The sequence below is a fragment of the Rana temporaria genome, chromosome 13, assembly GCF_905171775.1.
Source record: "Rana temporaria chromosome 13, aRanTem1.1, whole genome shotgun sequence".
Classification (NCBI taxonomy): Eukaryota; Metazoa; Chordata; class Amphibia; order Anura; family Ranidae; genus Rana; species Rana temporaria.
This window is the reverse complement of record NC_053501.1, coordinates 50,657,646-50,676,402: the sequence shown is the minus strand read 5'-3', so window position 1 is coordinate 50,676,402 and position 18,757 is coordinate 50,657,646. Positions and strand designations below refer to the sequence as shown.

The following is an 18,757-nucleotide window of genomic DNA, read 5'->3' as shown; positions in this document are numbered from 1 at the left end:
AAATAGATGCAGGGAAACCTGCATCCAATTTGCATCAGTGTGAATCCAGCCTTTAAAATATTTTTGAAAACTTGGTACTATGGGGGGTTATTTACTAAAGGCAAATCCACTTTGCACTGCAAGTGTAAACTACAAGTGCAAAGTGCATTTGAAAGTGCACTGGGAAATGCAGTCGCTGTAAATCTGAGGGGTACATCTGAAATGAAAGGAAGTTCTGCTGATTTTATCATCCAATCTTGTGCAAGCTAAAATGCTGTTTTTTATTTTCCTTGCATGAAATCAATGTTTCCCTATAGGAGCCGTCATAACTGGTTCTACACATGGGAGCCGTCTTAACTGGCACGCCCCCTATGACGTCACCCACCCATGTTGAGGGCATGTGGCCTGGTACGGTTCAGGAGGGAGGGTGGCGCCTACTTGTCCCCACCCCCTTTCCTGACCTGCCGGCCGCTGCATGCTCGGATAAGGGTTAGGTAAGCATTTTGATCCGACTGATTCTACTTCATCCCATTGAATATCACTGAAGTCGGATCAAAGTCGGATCGCCGTCTTGACTGATCCAACTTTGGCATGCAACTGGTGCTCTGAGGACCTTGAAGGGGAATTCCACGCCAAATAAAAAAAAAAAATGGCATGGGTTCCCCTCCAAGAGTATACCCGGCGCTTCGGTCTGGAACAGGGGGGAAAAAAATCGGTATGGGTTCCCCCCAAATTCCGTACCAAACCCTTATGCGAGCACGCAGCCCATCGGGTCAGGAAAGGGGGTGGGGACCTGCACCCCCCACCCCAAAGCACCTTGTCCCCATGTTGATGAGGACAAGGGCTTCTTCCTGACAACCCTGGTCGTCAGGAATCCATACCAGACCGAAGGGCTTGGTATGCTCTTGGAGGATGAACCCATGCCGGTTTAAAAAAATGGCTGGAGTTCCCCCTAAAGATTCATACCAGACACAATGCCTGGTATTGTCGGTGATCAAAGTCGGATCCCTGTTCATAGAAGTCTGATGGATATCGGACTTCAAGTCGCATCCAAAGTGGTATAACTGTCGTGTCGTACCAGTGTGAACCCGGCCTTAATCAGAGTTCTGTATTTAACTGAAGCCAGAGGCACACAAAGCTACATTCATGTACACAGAATCCGATGCAGCCGTGCATAGTGACCAGCTTCTAGCTTCAACTTGTTCAATTAAGCTTTGACAATAAAACCTAGAATGGAAATGGTCACTGCACAGCTGCACCAGATTCTGTTTGCACCAGTTTGAGTAAATCTCCCCCAATGGTAAATATAAATAGTCAGTAGTAGGTGTGTACCATCTAAAGACTGTGCTGCGTAACTTGCACTCTCAGAGCATCCACCATCAACAATCATATTCATAGTTCCAAGGTAAGCTTGAAAAATATTGATAGCTATTAGAAACATCTTAGCGTTGTCTTTTTTTATACATCAGGCTTGAAATATGTGAGAGGTAGCTCACAGATCACCATTGTTGGTTAACTAGTGCACCTAAGCAATGCCTGGATTAAAACACTGACACTCTGAGCAGGTACATGCATTTACATTTTTTTACATTTTTTATTTTAGATTTTGACTGGAAGATAATTTTTTATAACATTAAAAAGGACTGTGAATTCTTTGCCATAACTCACCGGAGTTCCCATCATGGTATATGTTTTCCCTGAGCCAGTCTGTCCATAGGCAAATAAACACACATTATATCCCTTAATGGCCTCTGAGAGTACCGTGTTACCCAGATCTTGGAATACCTGAAATGAATAAAATAAATGTGTAAATGTTAGTATGTTATGTATAGCATGCAAATTAATATTATAAGACAAAGTCAACGGATGAATAAAAAAAAAAAAAAAAAAAAAAAAAAACACAACAAGGATCCACGCTCCTTATCAAACAATGAAAACCTGTGGCTTTCTGTAACTAAAATGCAGGCTTGTGCCACTCGCTGGCTTGTATGCATTTTTGGGGCAATTTTTAGGCATTTTGCCAAGGCACCCCTGAAGAAACCTGTCTCTCTATTTTTATCTACCATGATATCTAAATAAATTTGTCAGCATTGTTGGTTCAGCAAACATGGGGATTTGTGTTTTAATACAGAAAAAATCCAGCGAGTTGCACAAAAAAAAAAAAACTGACAGCGCCGGTCGGCGTCACTGTACTAAAAAAGCAAGGTTAGTTCAGTGATCTTCCCCACTTAGCTGTTGTGTTCTGACAGGGGGACAAACCCCCCCCGCCCCGCCAGAGACTAGCTAATGTTAGAATACCACAAAAAAATCTAGCGCTATAGTGCCATCAATATCTTGTGCTATAGGACTAGGGTGAATGTGAGTAAATGCGGTCATATTGTTTTTTTTTTTTCCTTAAGATTTTTTTTATTGCATTTTAAAGGGACAAACAAACATACAGTTATACCTAACACAATGTACATTAAAAAAAACTTGTGTACACACAAAATAAACATTGTTTTGACAATTGTGACACATGTCTCGCAATGTAACGGAGTTCAATACAGCAGCTTAATTTTATCTAATTGAACATGTATTAAAGTGGGAAATCCTGTCAATTTTGAATGTCAAAAGTGAGCTTATATAAGGGCAAAGACCACTTTCAGCCAGAGGGTTTGTGTTGCGGTCACTGATCCTTTCCATGTCAGTAAAAGGGACTTCCTCGTATAAAAGTTAAGGATGAAAAGCAGTCTCTTGGCCTGGGAAGGCATAGTTAAGTCACCAAAGATGGCCAAAAGACAGGTTTGGGGATTTACAATATTTGGGAGACCCAACACTAAAGATATAAAAGAGTCTATGTTCACCCAGAAATCTTGAACTATCTGTCCAAAAACAATTAAAGAAGTCAGTAGTGACCTCATCCACTAAAACATTCAGCTGAGGGAGACAACCCCATTTTACTCATTCCAGCAGGAGTAAGGTGAGAGTGGTGGAAGACCTTAAGCTGAATACCCCAGTCTCTGGAGGAAATGACAGAGATCTTAATGTGTCACTAAGCTCAGACCAGTCCGCCTCCGTAAATGGTATATCCAGGGAAGCCCATTTTACCTGTGCAGCCCGGAAACCAGGGTTAGTGTCCATTATGAGAGCAGAGTAATGAGTGGAGATAAGTTTTGTGGGGTCTGGATTTGTTAACAATTTTTCCAGGGCTCGCATCCGGATAGAGTTATCTGGGGAGCCGAATTGCGCATGTATAGCATGAAGAAGCTGAGAATAGTAAAATAAGTAGGTACGTGGACGATCAAAGTCTACATGCATTTGATAAAAGGACTTAAAACTCTGTGGAGTATAAATGAGACATAAATATTTGATCCCTTTTGGAGGACCACCTTAGGGGGTTGGGTAGGGAATATAACTCTTTAAGGGTAGCGCTGAACCACAAGGGATTATTGGGGTTTATTAAAGCTGGAAAGTGTAAAATCAGACTCACTTCTGCATAGAAACCAATCAGCTTCTAACCTCAGCTTCAATTAAGCTTTGGTAATAAAAACTGGAAGACTATTTTTGTTTAGTAAATAAATTCTATTGGGTCATTAATGACTGGATGTTGGCTGTGAATAAAATTTACTGCACTGGATTTAATCTCATTTCACACTTTAGTAAATCAGAATTCTTATATTTAATGTGGCGTTCCCATTTAAGAACAAATAAAATCCATGAAACACAGATGATCATGACTTGGAATGGTTCCTATAAAAATCAACAGAACTCTGATCATCAGGGAATAAGACAAAGCCTGCTTATCCTCTTTGTCAAGCTGGAAACAAAAGGGTGGACTGGCAAATCTTTAGATTTGCACACACAAGAAATGTTCATTCTTTCTGATTCCTCCTGTAGCACACCCATTTGATAAATACATTCTTTTCAACAGCTTTGTGGCAGCTTTGAGCTGCCACAAAGAGGGAGATAAAAGAGGGAGATAAATGCATGCTATTAGCTGGATTCAGAAAGATGTACGCCGGCGTATAAGTAGATACGTCGTAGATAGATACGTAACTCTGAATCTACGCCGTCCTAAATTTAAGCGTATTCTGGAAACCAGATACGCTTAAATTTAGCTAAGATACGAGCGGCGTAAGTCTCCTACGCCGTCGTATCTTAAAGTGTAATTTTTAGGCTGGCCGCTAGGTGGCGCTTCCGTTGAGTTCGGCATATAATATGTAGATGACTAGATATGCCTATTCACAAACGTACGTTCGCCCGTCGCAATAAAGATACGCCGTTTACGTAAGGCGTTTTCAGGCGTAAAGTTATTCCATCAAATAGCTGGACTAGTCAATGTTAAGTATGGCCGTCGTTCCCGCGTCGAAATTTGAAAATTTTACGTAGTTTGCGTAAGTCGTCCGTGAATAGGGCTGGACGTAATTTACGTTCACGTCGAAACCAATACATCCTTGCGGCGTACTTTGGCGCAATGCACACTGGGATATGTACACGGACGGCGCATGCGCTGTTCGGAAAAAACGTCAATCACGTCAGGTAACCCCCCATTAACATAAAACACATCCCCTCATCCTAATTTGAATTAGGCGCGCTTACACCGGCCCCATTTACGCTACGCCGCCGCAAGTTAGGAGGCAAGTACTTTGTGAATACAGTACTTGCCTCTCTGACTTAAGGCGGCGTAGCGTAAATATGATACTCTACGCCGCCTTAAAGATGCGGCGCCCTACATGAATCTAGCTATATGTTAGTAAATTATTGTCCTGTAGGAATCACATGAGGCTACATATGGAATATGGGTTACAGCATTGCAGGTGACATAATAATTAAAGATAATAGAAGGCCTCATAGGCACGATTAGATACATGGCTTCAGTTTGCAAAATAAAAAAAGAATCTTAAAGGTGATCTAATTAAAGGGATTGTAAAGGTTTAATTTTTTTTTGTAAATAACAAACATACTATACTTGCCTCCACTGTGCAGTTTGTTTTGCACAGAGTGGCCCCAATCCTCATCTTCTGGGGTCCCTCGGCGGCTGTCTCGGCTCCTCCCCGCAAGAGCTAACCCCCTTAATGGGAAGCGCTCTCCCAAGGTTAACTTGCGGGTGCATGATACACTCGGCTCCAACCCCTGGTGCTCCACGTCATTGATTTGATTGACAGCAGCGGGAGCCATTGGCTGCGCTGCTATTAATCATCCAATGAAGAGCTGAGGGAAAGCAACATGGAATCGCGCCCACGGAGATTCTGGGCTCGGGTAAGTAAAATGGGGACACTTAGGGGAGAGTGCAAGGTGTTTTTTCACCTTAATGCATAGGATGCATTAAGGTGAAAAAAAACATGAAGCTTTACAACCCCTTTACTATGTAGAGATATATCAAAAAGCATAGGGTCTTGCAAACCATTTTGTATTCTAAGGACGCTGCAAAGGACAACAGAGCACACTAGATATCGAGAATCTAGACTTGAAGACTAGTAATGTCACTATTATTTAAATTTGTAACCTGTTTCACAATATAATTTGCTATTACAGCTTACAACTAGAAATAGAAACATATTAGAAGTGTAACATAAGCATAACATACTCAACAGATGCTCACAATCTTCAGTGTGATTTCTTTAGTTCACAGGTGTCAAACACAAGGCCCACGGGCCGAATCCGGCCCTCCAGGCCATTTCATGTGCCCCTCGCAACCCTCCTGCAGCTGCAGGAGAGCTCCAGCCCTTCTCTGGTCCTACTCCAGATCCTTACTTTCCGCTTTCAACAATGCATCCAGCTTCTTCCCAGCAGCAGCATAAGGAAAGGGGGTCGCACTGTGATGTAAAGGAGAGTGGGGGACTCAACTTCTGACGGTGGGGTGACTGTTGACATCTAATGTAAAGAGGAAGGGATGCGATGGACATCTAATCTTACAGATACAACCGGCCCTTTTGAGGGCAATCATAATGCTGATGTGGTCCACGATGAAATTGAGTTTGACACCCCTGCTTTAGTTCCTTCATCTGGTCCCATCAGAAAGCACACAGCAAAATTGTTCAAACTCAGCCTTTCCCAGAATCCCATGCCTTAAAGAGAACCTGCATACCCTCGAAATCTACAGTACATTGGCAATTGCTGTTTTTACAGTAAAAAAAGCTATATTTTTCATTTAGTTCTGGCCTTCATTCTCTCCAGAATTGTTTGTCACACAGAGCCTGTACCTAGCCCCACCGTTCTTAAAATACTCTCACATGTAGCATAGACCAAATTATTCACCCCACTTCTTCCGAGAATCATTTCACCCAGAACAGTCTCGACTGCTGTACCTTCCCCTTCCCCAATTCTTCCTACACACAGAATCATCCTATAGCTGACCCCAGCCCTTCCCAAAAATCTTCTCACGCACCATATAATCCTATAACTGACCCTACCCCTTCATAAAATTCTCTCATACACAGAGCATAGTCATGGGCATCCGCTGAAATTTTTTCAGAGGGGGGTGCTTCGGCAGCGGCGATACAGTCGCATTTTACCCTTCAACCGCTATCCCCACCCCACTGTGCCCCCTGCATCTTTCAATATCTCTGTCACTACTGTGTACCCTCTCCACAACTGCACCTCTGGACCCCTTTACATTACACAACACCCCACAGCTCTGGACCCCTTTACATTACACAACACCCCACAGCTCTGGACCCCTTTACATTACACAACACCCCACAGCTTTGGATCCCTTTACATTACACAGCACCCTGGACCCCTTTACATTACACAGCACCCTGCATCACTGGCGCCCTTTACATTACACAGCACCCCTTTCTCTTAACTGAAACACTACAGTATATTTATTTCAGGTCTAAAAGAGGAACCTTTTGGAATGAGGGTCAAATGGATTTGATTCCAGAAGAGGGACAGGCGCTCTAAATAAGGGACAACTAGAAACTATGCCGTAGGCTACAACTCTGTGTTGTGTTTGCTCTGCATTTCCAGACTTGCTAAAAAAAACATCAGAAAATAGTCTAGCGTTACCTGTGGCAACAGATGTTGGAAAAAACAAAGCACAGGCCTGGTAAACAATATCAAACAGCGCTCCCCTCCCTCTGTCCTCTGGCGCTCGTATCGTATGTCATGGAGCTGGGTCTGTGTGAAAGGTCCCGCCCCCCTAGTTCGGCTTGTGTGATAGGCAGAACACTAGAAGACTATCAGACGAGACAAACTAGGGGGGCGGGACCCTGCACACAGACCCAGCTCCATGACATCCGAAACGAGCGCCGGAGGACCACTGAAGTCGCCACTTAAAGCGGCCCCAGGGCCAGTTTGGCCCTGCTCCTGGCTCTCCCTGGCAATTCCAGGGAAGGGCAAACGACCCCCCTTGCCCTATGGAGCGGACGCCCATGAGCATAGTCCTATAGGTGACCCCCACACCTTTCCCAAATCTTCTCACACACAGCATAGGGCTATAACCAGGGCTGATCCGCCCTATAGGCTCACTATGCAAGCCGCTTAGGGCCCCACAAAGCTGCGGAGGGCCCCCCAGCACCCCCCGCTTCTCACTTTAATGTAAGATGTAATTTCCGACAGCAGCAGAACACCCCTCCCCCCCCCGCATTTCAATTTTAATCTTTAATGTGATATGCAACTTTGTCATTTTTGGCATGCCCTCCCCCCCCCCCCGCTTCCCAACTTCAATATAACATGTCATTTTGCCTAGGGCCCCAGGGAGGTCAGGATCGGCACTGGCTATAACTGACACCGCCTCTTCCCACAGCATAGTCTCTTCAATGTACCCTTTTAAATGCAGCCTAGTGCTGAGAGTAAAGATTTCACAAATGTTTAACAATTTTTAAAGCTGAATAACATAGTCCTGGGTCAATATTAGCACAACAGGTATGGTAAGCTATGACTGTTACAATGAAGACATGTTTGATGTTCCATTGTCTCTAAGTAACAGGAAAGAAAATGTGAACTCTAGTAGACAAATAAAACATAAATGAAAACGTAATTAATAATTATGGGAAATATAACATGCTCTGCTCATGTTACATGTGCCTAGGTATCCAAGCTCTCTATTAAGTATTACATTAATTTGACATACCTGCAAGAGCATGATATTGGTAATTGTATATAAAGACATAATGGGGGACATTTATTAATGCTGTCGCACAAAAAGGCGATGAGAAACAGAAGCAGTGAGACAGATTTTGGGACAGATTCATTACAATATTACATCCTATTATTCATACATTCCTGTGTGTGTTTCTGTAACGTAGGACAGCGAAAGACTAAAACCGTATCCTGACCACGTCTTAATTGTGCGTCTAATAGGAGTAAAAATCTGTCTTAGAACTTTGCAAATCTGTTGCAGATGGTTGCCCAGGATTACAGGTGCAAGGGTCGCAAATAAACTGTAAACCTGCTGCAGAGATTTTGCTAACAGCCAGCTTAATTTGCTTGATAAAATGTTCCATATTGTTTTTTCGAGTCCAAAACATATCTAAACTCAAAAACAGAAATGTAACATATTAGAGCTTACCAGTCCTTAGATGTCATTGCTGGGCTGCATTCGTTTTTTTATTTTTTTTTCAATCCCCCTTATTTTCAACAAATTTTCAAGTAATACACTTTATTATTTAGGGTGACTATCTATGGAGGAGCAACAAAGACACAGGAAAGGGTAGTGAGTGTGTGTCTCAACCCTCTGGCATTTTTGCTGCACAGCTTGGTTTGTTAAAGGAAGTTGAGAAATAACAGTACAGTAGTGATAAAGCAACTGCTTCGTTAATGCGAATGACTTTAGTACCACACAAAGGGGGTTATTTACGAAAAGGTAAATCCACTTTACACTACAAGTGCAAACTACAAGAGCAAAGTGCACTTGAAATTACACTGGAAGTGCAGTCGCTGTAAATCTGAGGGATAGATCTAAAATGCGGGGAAGCACTGCTAATTTTATTAGCCAATCATGTGCAAGCTAAAATGCTGTTTTTTATTTTCCTTGCGTGTCGCCCTCGGATCTACAGCGACTGCACTTCCAGGTGCTCTTTCAGTGCAATTTCAAGCACAGTTTGCACTTGTAATGCAAAGTGGCTGTGCCTTTAGTAAATAATCTCCAAAGTCTTCTGCTTCTATCCATAATACCCTGGGCCAAATTATGAGTGCATTGTAAACGTCTTTGCATTTTATGTAAACTAGTACTGCTTTTTAAATGTTTTTGTTTTATTTTTTTTCACTCTGTCATGAAATGACAGTTTTAACCTGGGAGCCCCCCTCAATAAGTTTCACATAAATATACATGAAAACAAAGAAGCCCACGACAGACTCATTTAGGACATCTTGGACAAGTTGTTTGAATTATTGCACTGCCACCACAAATCTGAAAGAGTAAGCATAGGAAACGGTCAACAAATAAATGAATAAAACAAGGAATTTAACCCTTTGCTACAGTTCCCTCTAGGTGAGACCTAACAAAGTGAGAAGATAGCCTGCATGCCTCAAGGAAAAAAGGGGGCACCCAACCTGGAGGTTGGGATGTGCCTAACTTGAGTTGTGGTCGGAGCATGAACACTGGATACGTGACCCCTCCCTAACCCTGGCGACCCAAGGTGTGCCATGGTCCCCCATAAAAGTACATGTAAAAGAGGGCATACCCTATGTATGAATAAGTGAAAGGGGGGGGGGGAACGGGTGGGTGGGAACCCGGAAATGCAGCCGACGAGCGCTTGGAAGAAGAGAGGGAGACCTAGAAGCCCCACACTCCTCTCACAAACACAGGCTAGCCAATGGCCAGCCTTCCCACATATCAGTAAATTAGAGATGCCATGGGATCTCTGGGAAAAAAGCAGCTATACTCTGACAGAAGATACACGCAAGTGCCAGGGTACCTACAAGTCTGCATGTGGAGAGCGAAACAAAAACATATAGGAAGCCCTGATAACAGGAGTAATGCAACCTTTTCAGTATTAAGCTGGCAAATCCTTACAAAAACAAAAAGTTTTTGAGGAGGTAAGAGAAGAATGGTCCTTTAAACAGGTAACCTGGCGAACTGCAACCCTGATAAGAAAAGGCATATCAGAACTCGGGGCAGAGTCTGAGGGTTGTAAGCCAGCAAGATATGCATGATGATAATAGGGAGTAAAAGAGGCTCTGGGTAGTGAAGTTAACCTCCCCACATAGGAAGGGGGAGTCCAAGTGACTTAGCATAGAGAAATCCAACTACAGGCCATCTTAAAAAAGTCCACCAGCACAATCTGGAAAAAAAATCTTGAGGGGCAGTCAGTCAATTAATTAGTTCCAGTATCCTTTATGGTACCATTAAGCTTTAGACAACCTCAGATGCCTTCCCCTGTGTAATATTTACAGTGCAATTTGACATCTGAATTTCTTCAACTTTTGGGTAATTACTTGTAACTGCCTGGCAGGAACCAGTGTCCCCTAGCCAGATTTTCAAAATGTGTAGTTCTGCAAGAAGAAAACCAACAATGGAATGAAGTCACCTTTTGAAAATCTTCCAAGTTGTGGTGCTGCCTCAACAAAGTGTTTTGGCTTTAACAATATTATCTACAGACTGCACGTTTTAAAATTAGTTAACAATGGGTACTGACAACTGACCTTTTAAATCTTTTTCACAGATTTTTTTTTTTTTTTTTATAAACTCTTTTACAAGTGTATTGATCTATACACATGCAAGCCATTTACACAATGTAAACAGACTTAAAACCCGCATTAAGTAGGAAGTACTTATCATATACAGTTTGTAAAGTTTCCTTTATTCTTCCACTCAATGTTAGTAGTTACTTTTACTACAATAACATTAACAATTGTGAAAGTGCGCCTATGAGACTAAAATGGCACTAAAGTGTCATACACATGGCAATAAAGCAGTGTACAATTGCTGAAGTCTTAAGTTCAACTGTAATCAAGGACATTATTTGTGCCAGTTTTTTGGTAAAAATGTCATTTAACAAAATGCAACAAAATGTACAAATGAAAATTAGGTTTAGATTTTAGGTTTAAAGTGCATACATCAGAATTGTGAAACATTAAGTTTTATTAGTAATACTGTGTGAGTAAAACAAATGTCTTCATATAATATTGTGTTATGTTTTTATTAACCGTATTTTTTTAGGACTTTGACTGTGTCATTGTTCAGGCACTTGTCTATGTTGGTTTAAATCTGCAAATGAAAGATTGCACACAGAAAGATTCCAGGAGGAAAACCTAAAGTAGAACTGAACCCAATTTAACGGTTTCTCAAGACGTTACATTCAAGGCATGCCTCGGGTGATAACTTTCAGGGTTGTCAGTGTACCATGTTTGCTTTCAGTGTAATTTTCAAGCCCTCAAATGGCTGGTGTCATAGCTGATCACATGTATAGCTCCACGACAACTATGGATCAAAACAAGGTTAAGATGGAACCTCCCTTTTGAAGGATTAAGGGGTTTAATTCTGCTTTTAGAGAGAAAAAAAATGATGTGGTAATTTTATTTTTTATTCTGCTTTTAGGGTTCAACTATGCTTTCCCAGCTTGGCAGGGACCTCAAGTTGGGGCCAAGTGAAGCATGATTATGTCTGGACTAGAGTACTGTACTATTTAAAGCATGCTGGGCACAGTTTGTGTTTGTGGAGTTTAGGATAGTTTGGGTGGAAGAAGCTGTAGCTTTTAGGGTTATGAGAAAATAGGGGAGGGTGGGTAGGGCAAAGCAGGTTTAGGAGATAGACAGAGGGTCAGGGGTCCTGCATTCTGGGAGAAATGAAAACTCATCTTCCAAGCTTTTAGCAGACATCGATACAAGTCACAAGACTGCTCTAACTGCTATATACTGCTGATGAGAATAGGTGTTTATCAGTTTATATTTACTAAAATAACCCTCTGTGTTGCATCTCCACTGGTTACTGGCAGGCTTATTTACCATTGGTAAGTAGATCCATGTTTATGGACTTTGAATGGCTATCTACTTTACACTAAGGGATCCCCTTGTTGCTTGTCTTATACAGGGCTTGCATGGGATGGTGGTACCTTGTAGGAGGGTTTCCTCCTCCAACATTACGGCCCTAGTTGTAATATCCATTGTACTGTTGTTGCTGTACATGAAATATAAGCAACTGCCAATCTGCCCTCCCTTATCATCTGTGAAGTACTATATCTGACCTTTTAAAAGGGATGCAAGTGTGGATCTACGGTTGGGGCCATTGCTGTTTGCGGGCATACATATTGTTTTGTTTATCTACTGAACTGAGTACTCTCATATTAATATAGTATTGATAGGCCAGGGATTAGTTAATATAAGTGTACATTGGATTATTACAGCATTATATATATATATATATATATATATATATATATATATATATATATATATATATATATATATATATATATATATATAAATAAATAATGCTGTAATAATCCAATGTACACTTATATTAACTAATCCCTGGCCTATCAATACTATATTAATATGAGAGTATATACCGGTATATATATATATATATATATATATATATATATATATATATATATATATATATATATATATATATATGTACATGTATAAATTATGCATCATATACTCTATATACATTTTTCCTGTGCCGCTACTTATGTATATTTATGGGTTGCTCTTTTTTTTCTTCTTTTTTTCTATTTGATATTTTTTTAGTTCAGATCACACAGGGTTGTGTGCGATTGGCCTTCCTTTTGCCCCAGTGCCCACCCAGGGAGTTTTCTTCCATGCATGCCCGCTCTTCCAAGCCAGGTAAACATATAGTTTGATGGCTCCTACATGTAATATTATTATGTTGATAATATGACAAATATGTTGCAATGTTATGTATCTGATCATTTATACATTCGCTCTAGTGAATTCTGTTTCCCTGCTGTGTATCCCAAGGAAGTGGAAAAGCAAAACGTGTTCACACACAGAAACTCCTTTATGTACCATTTGGTGGATGATTCGTGCCTTGCTGCATATATTTGTATACATGTTTTTATTGACATAGGACTTCCCATGTTTTTAAACTTTGTTTATAAAGAAAAATTATATTTGTTTTATTACTTTGTGCCCAATATTGCCTTTAAAGTCCAGCCCAGTTCTTTCTTTGTAGATTTCTCTGTATATACTGATGTGGCATTGAGTGATCTCTTTACTGCCATTTCTGCTGATGACTCCAACCCCTGGGAGTTTTTGTATGAGCAGCGATGTCAAGTGGTTGGATTTGAATTCAATTGTTTTTTTTGCTCTTTAAAACTTTAAAAATGTAAATGAACCCTTTACCTGCACCTTCCTGGATTAGCTGCACTTTAGCATAAACTTATATTATATCCTGCAGGTGTAGTGCACTTTCTAAAAGCACACCAAAACTCCTGCATTGACAAAGTGCACCAAAACCACAGGATATAATTGAAGTCTATGTCTAAGTGCAGCAAACCCACAGGAAAGCTGCAAGTACACTGCACTGCACCTGCGGTATGGATAAACCACAGCACATCAGTGTGCAAGCACCCCTCAAACATTATGTCCAGTGTACTGCTTCACACTGACCTGAAGGTCTTTTTTTCTGCTGCTGGCACAATTTTGGAGACCACTAGCTGGTATAAGAGATGGAGTGAAGTTGGTATCACTCCGCATCGAGCAGGAGCCAGCACTACAGAGGAGACATCAGCTTTTGCTGCCTACTAGAGCTTCAACTTTACAAGTGGTCCTTCTGTATTGCATTATGTTTGATGCTCTGGGATGGCGGGTCAGCAAGCCCAGGCCATGATCTACCAGTCACCCCACCACGATCTACTGGTTGCTGACCCCCGATCTAGAGCAACTGCACTTGCAGTGCACAGCATATTTGCCTTTAGTAAATCAACCCTACATTGGCCTTTAAACTTTATCCCTTAGTGACATGACTGTCTAAGTGCTCCAATTACAACATTGGGAGAGAGCCTAAGATTGCAGCAAGCAGACCCTCTGCTAGAAAAGTAAAACTCTATCATAGCACAGACCAAGATAATCATAGGGGAGACTCCAGTGATTAAAAATACTAGCAAAAAAAAATAAAAATTGAAATCTATTCCCTTTAGAAAATAATAGAATATTGCAGTCATTACAGCGCAGGGTGAAATCCTGCCACGTGTTTATCTGACACCTCCCCCAATAGGCGGAAAGTCTAAGCTCGAGACAGGAAATGTGAAAACAATGTCATATAAAAATACATTCCCCCAGAGGATTTCCCTTAATGTGTCTGTGTCACAAGTTTTTAAATAGAAGTTAAAACGAGTTGCTGATCAGGCCCAAGATTTATTTGTTTTAGGAAAGCTGGCATCACTCCATATACCTGCTGCATATCACTTCTCATTATTTTCCATCAGTCTTTTGCTAATCTGTTTCACAACAGCACTGGCAAGATTTAGGATGAATACTAAAACAGTTATACAGAAAGAGGCCTAGACAGTGCCTCACTGTGCAACTTATTTTATTGTCTCACGAGTAAAGCATGTGGACCTCAGGCACCGAATAAATAAGCTTTAAAAATCCAAAGCCATCTGCATGGCAAAATACAGTTAGGTCCATATATATTTGGACACTGGCACAATATTCATACTTTTGGCTCTGTATGCCACCAGAATAAAGTTAAAACAAAACAATCCAAATGAATTTGAAGTGCAGACTTTCGGCTTTAATTCATGGGGTTGAACATAAATATCAAGTAAACATTTTAGGAACTGCAACCATTTTTATACACATTCCCCCCATTTTTAGCGGCTCAAATGTAATTGGACAAATATAATCATAAATAAAATGTTCATTTTTAATTATTTGTTGAGAATCCTTTACTGGTAATGACTGCCTGAAGTCTGGAACCCATGGACATTACCAAAGACTGGGTTTCCTCGTTTCTGATGCTTTGCGAGGCTCTAACTGCAGCCAACTTCAGTGGTTCTTTGTGGGCTTTAGTTTTGCCTTCAGCAAGTGAAATTCACCTCTTTTCCCTCAAACGATCCTGGGTTGCTTTTGCAGTGTGTTTTGGATCATTGTCCATTTGTACTGTGAAGCGCCATCCAATCATTTTTGCTGCATTTGGCTGAATCTGGGCTGACTGTATCTTTAAACACTGCAGAATTCATCTGGCTGCTTCTGTCACATCCATAAACACCAATGACCCAGTGCCACTGGAAGCCATGCACGCCCATGCCATCACATTGTCTCCATCATGTTTTACAGATGACGTTGTGTGCTTTGGATCATGAGCTGTTCCAAGCCTTCTGTTTTTTTAGATGTTTTTTTGGGAAAGTCTAATCTGCCTTTTCTATTCTTCAGGTTTATGAATGGCTTGTCTGGATGTTGTGATTGGGGTTTTCTTTACCATAGAGCGCAACCTGCGATCTTCCCCCACTGTTGTCTTCCTTTTTATGTTGCTGAGCTCACCAGTACATTCTTCTTTCCTCAGAATGTACCTGTTGACTTGGCCACTCCTACAGTACCTTGAAAAAGTATTCATACCCCTTGAAATTTTCCAAAAAACGTAAATGTATTTTATTGGGATTTTTATGTGATAGACCAACACAAAGTGGCACATAATTGTGAAGTAGAAAGAAAATGATAAATGGTTTTCATTTTTTTTTTACAAATGAATATGTGAAACGAGTTGTATTCAGCCCCCTTTAGTTTAATACCCCTAACTAAAATCTAGTGGAACCAATTGCCTTCAGAAGTCACCTAATTAGTAAACAGAGTCCACCCGTGTGCAATTTAATCTCAGTATAAATACAGTTGTTCTGTAAAGCCCTCAGAGGTTTGTTGGAGAACCTTAGTGAACAAACAGCATCATGAAGACCAAGGATTACGTTGTGGAGAAGTTTCAAGCAGGATTAGGTAATAAAATATCCCAAGCTTTGAAACATGTCAAGGAGCACTGTCCAACCCATCACCCGAAAATGGAAAGAGTATGGCACAATTGCAAACCTACCAAGACATGGCAGTCCACCTAAACTGACAGGCCAGGCAGGGTGAGCATTAAATCAGAGAAGCAGCCAAGAGGCCCATGGTAACTCTGGAGGAGCTGCAGAGATCCACAACTCAGGTGAGAGAATCTGTCCACAGGACAACTATTAGGCCCCTTTCACACGTGTGGACCGTATGTCCGCTTTTTCATCCATCCGTTTGCAGATGAAAAAGGGACATACATTGGTCCCAATGAGATTGCGGGTGTCAGCGGATAAACATCCGCTGACACCCGTAACCGTCTGCCTCCGCAAAGATCCGATTTTACAGACGGAAGAAAACCCTATTTTTTCTTCCGTCTGCAGAGCGGATCGGATGAACACGGACATATGGTCCGTGTTCATCCGATCCCCCCATAGGGGAGAGCGGAGAAAAGACAGTGTGCGGGGACCGCCCTGTCATCCGCCGGCTCAGCGGGGATCTATGGAGCTATCCCCGCTGAGCTTACTGGGCACATGGAGGCGGATCATTACTGATCTGCCCCGTGTGAAAGGGGCCTTAGTCGTGCAATCTACAAATCTGGACTTTACGGAAGAGTGGCAAGAAGAGCAGTTTGTGAGAAGCCATGTGGGGACACAGCAAACATGTGGACGAAGGTGCTCTGGTCAAATGAGATCAAAACTGAACACATCATCCCCACCATGAAACCTGGTGGTGGCAGCATCATGTTGTGGGGATGCTTTTCTTAAGCAGGGAGATGGAAGCTGGCCAGAGTTGATGGGAAGATAGATGGAGCCAAATACAGGGTAACCTTAAAAGAAAACCTGTAAGGCCGGGTACTAACGAGCAAACATGTACGATGAAACCGGTCCGTTTTCACCGTACATGTCTGCCAGAGGGCTTCTGTACGATGGCTGTACTAACCATCGTACAGAAGTCCGCGCGTAAACAATACACGGGGCGTGTCCACGTCGTCGCCACGACGATGACGCGGCGACGTGGGCGGGCCTGCCATTTAAAGGCTTCCACGCATGCGTCGAAGTCATTCGAAGCATTCGAGGGACGGCGGGTGCTCGGACATGTACGGTAGGTCTGTACTGACGACCGTACATGTCCGAGCGGGCAGGATTCCAGCGGACGGTTTTAAAACACATCCAGGAATATTTGTCTGCTGGGAAAAGGCCCGGCGGGCAAATGTTTGCTGGAAATCGGCCCGCTCGCGCCTACACACGACCGAACATGTATGCTGAAACTGGTCCGCGGACCAGTTTCAGCATACATGTTTGGTCGTGTGTACGGGGCCTTAGAGTCTGCAAAAGACTTGATACTTCACCTGAGGTTCACCTTCCAGCAGGGCAACGACCTTAAACATACAGCCAGAGCTACAATGGAATGGTTTAGATCTAAGCATATTCATGTGTTAGGCCCCGTACACACGACCGAGGAACTCGACGTGCCAAACACATCGAGTTCCTCGTCGAGTTCAGTGTGGAAGCCGCCGAGGAACTCGGCGGGCCGACTTTTGCCATTGAACAACGAGGAAATAGAGAACATGTTCTCTATTTCCTCGCCGAGGTCCTCGTCGGCTTCCTCGGCTGAAAGTGTACACACGGCCGGGTTTCTCGGCAGAATTCAGCTCTGAACCGAGTTTCTGGCTGAATTCTGCCAAGAAACTCGGTCGTGTGTACGGGGCCTTAGAATGTCCCAGTTAAAGTCCAGACTTAAATCCAATTGAGAATCTCTTGCAAGACTTAAAAAATTCTGTTTACAGATGCTCATCCAATCTGACAGAGCTTGAGCTGTTTTGCAAAGAAGAATAGGCAAACATGTCACTCTAGATGTGCAAAGCTGATAGACATACCAACAAAGACTTGTGGCTGTAATTGCAGCAAAAGGTGGTTCCACAAAGCATTGAGTCAGGGGGGGGGGCTGAATACAAATGCACGCCACACATTTAAAACATTTTGAAAACCATTTATCATTTCCCTTCCACTTCACAATTATGTGCCAATTTGTGTTGTTCTATCACAAAAAATCCCAATATTTTTTTTTTTTTTTTTTCGTTTTTGGTTGCAACATTAGAAAATTTCAAGGAATATGAATACTTTTTCAAGGCACCCCTAATGTTGCTGCTATCTCTGACGGATTTGTTTCATTTTTAAAGCCTTACAGGAGCCTGTTTTACTTACATGGACAGCTCCTTTGAACGCATGATGTAGGTTCAAAGAAATAGATTCGAAATGCAAATACCACACTTAGGGGTAGATTTACTAAGCCCCAGATGACGTCATTTTATGACGAAACGCGCGTCGGGAAGGTAGCGTGCTGACGCAGGACGTGTTGTGTAGAGTGGACGGGCGTTTGTTCCGAGCCGGCCGGCTTCTCTCTGTTTTTATTCTCATTTACTCTGTAAGTGCAACCTTTTTATTATTAAACGCATTGTTTAAACTTACTTCACTATGTGGGCTCTATCACTTCCTTTATGTACCCACTGAATACGGAGAACACGTAGGACTATCATCACAGCCCAGGAATTAAAGGCCCAGGCTAGGGTTTTAGCCACTTGCTGTTGTTCTTATTCGTTCTGGTAAGCCTCCTATGTATAGGGTGCTGGTGATGGTGGTACTAAAAGTCACTTTTTTTCTACATGTGTGCTGATCAAACGTACTTCACCATTGCAATATTTTTCCTATGATATGGCTCATTAATCTGGCTTCCGGTGGAGACTTCAAGAATCCTCTTCCTTTTCCATCTTCCCCTGTGAGGACTATTTTAAAGGCCTTGACTGGGGTTTGCAGTCGCAAGCACATACTGCTTGCCATCTGGTAAGCCTCCCAATTTTTTACTGGTTCCAGGTGTTTTTTCCATACTTGTTTTTCAACAC

General features: G+C 42.1%; 1 protein-coding gene across 1 annotated transcript in view; it reads right to left on the bottom strand.

Moving 5' to 3' along the window:
- STARD9 (StAR related lipid transfer domain containing 9) overlaps positions 1-18,757 on the bottom strand; it is a 194,258-nt gene that overhangs the window by 108,673 nt on the left and 66,828 nt on the right. Inside the window, exon 4 of the mRNA XM_040332736.1 lies at positions 1,648-1,764. Within this exon, the coding sequence (XP_040188670.1) occupies positions 1,648-1,764 (117 nt within the window). The remainder of the gene's footprint in view (positions 1-1,647; positions 1,765-18,757) is intronic.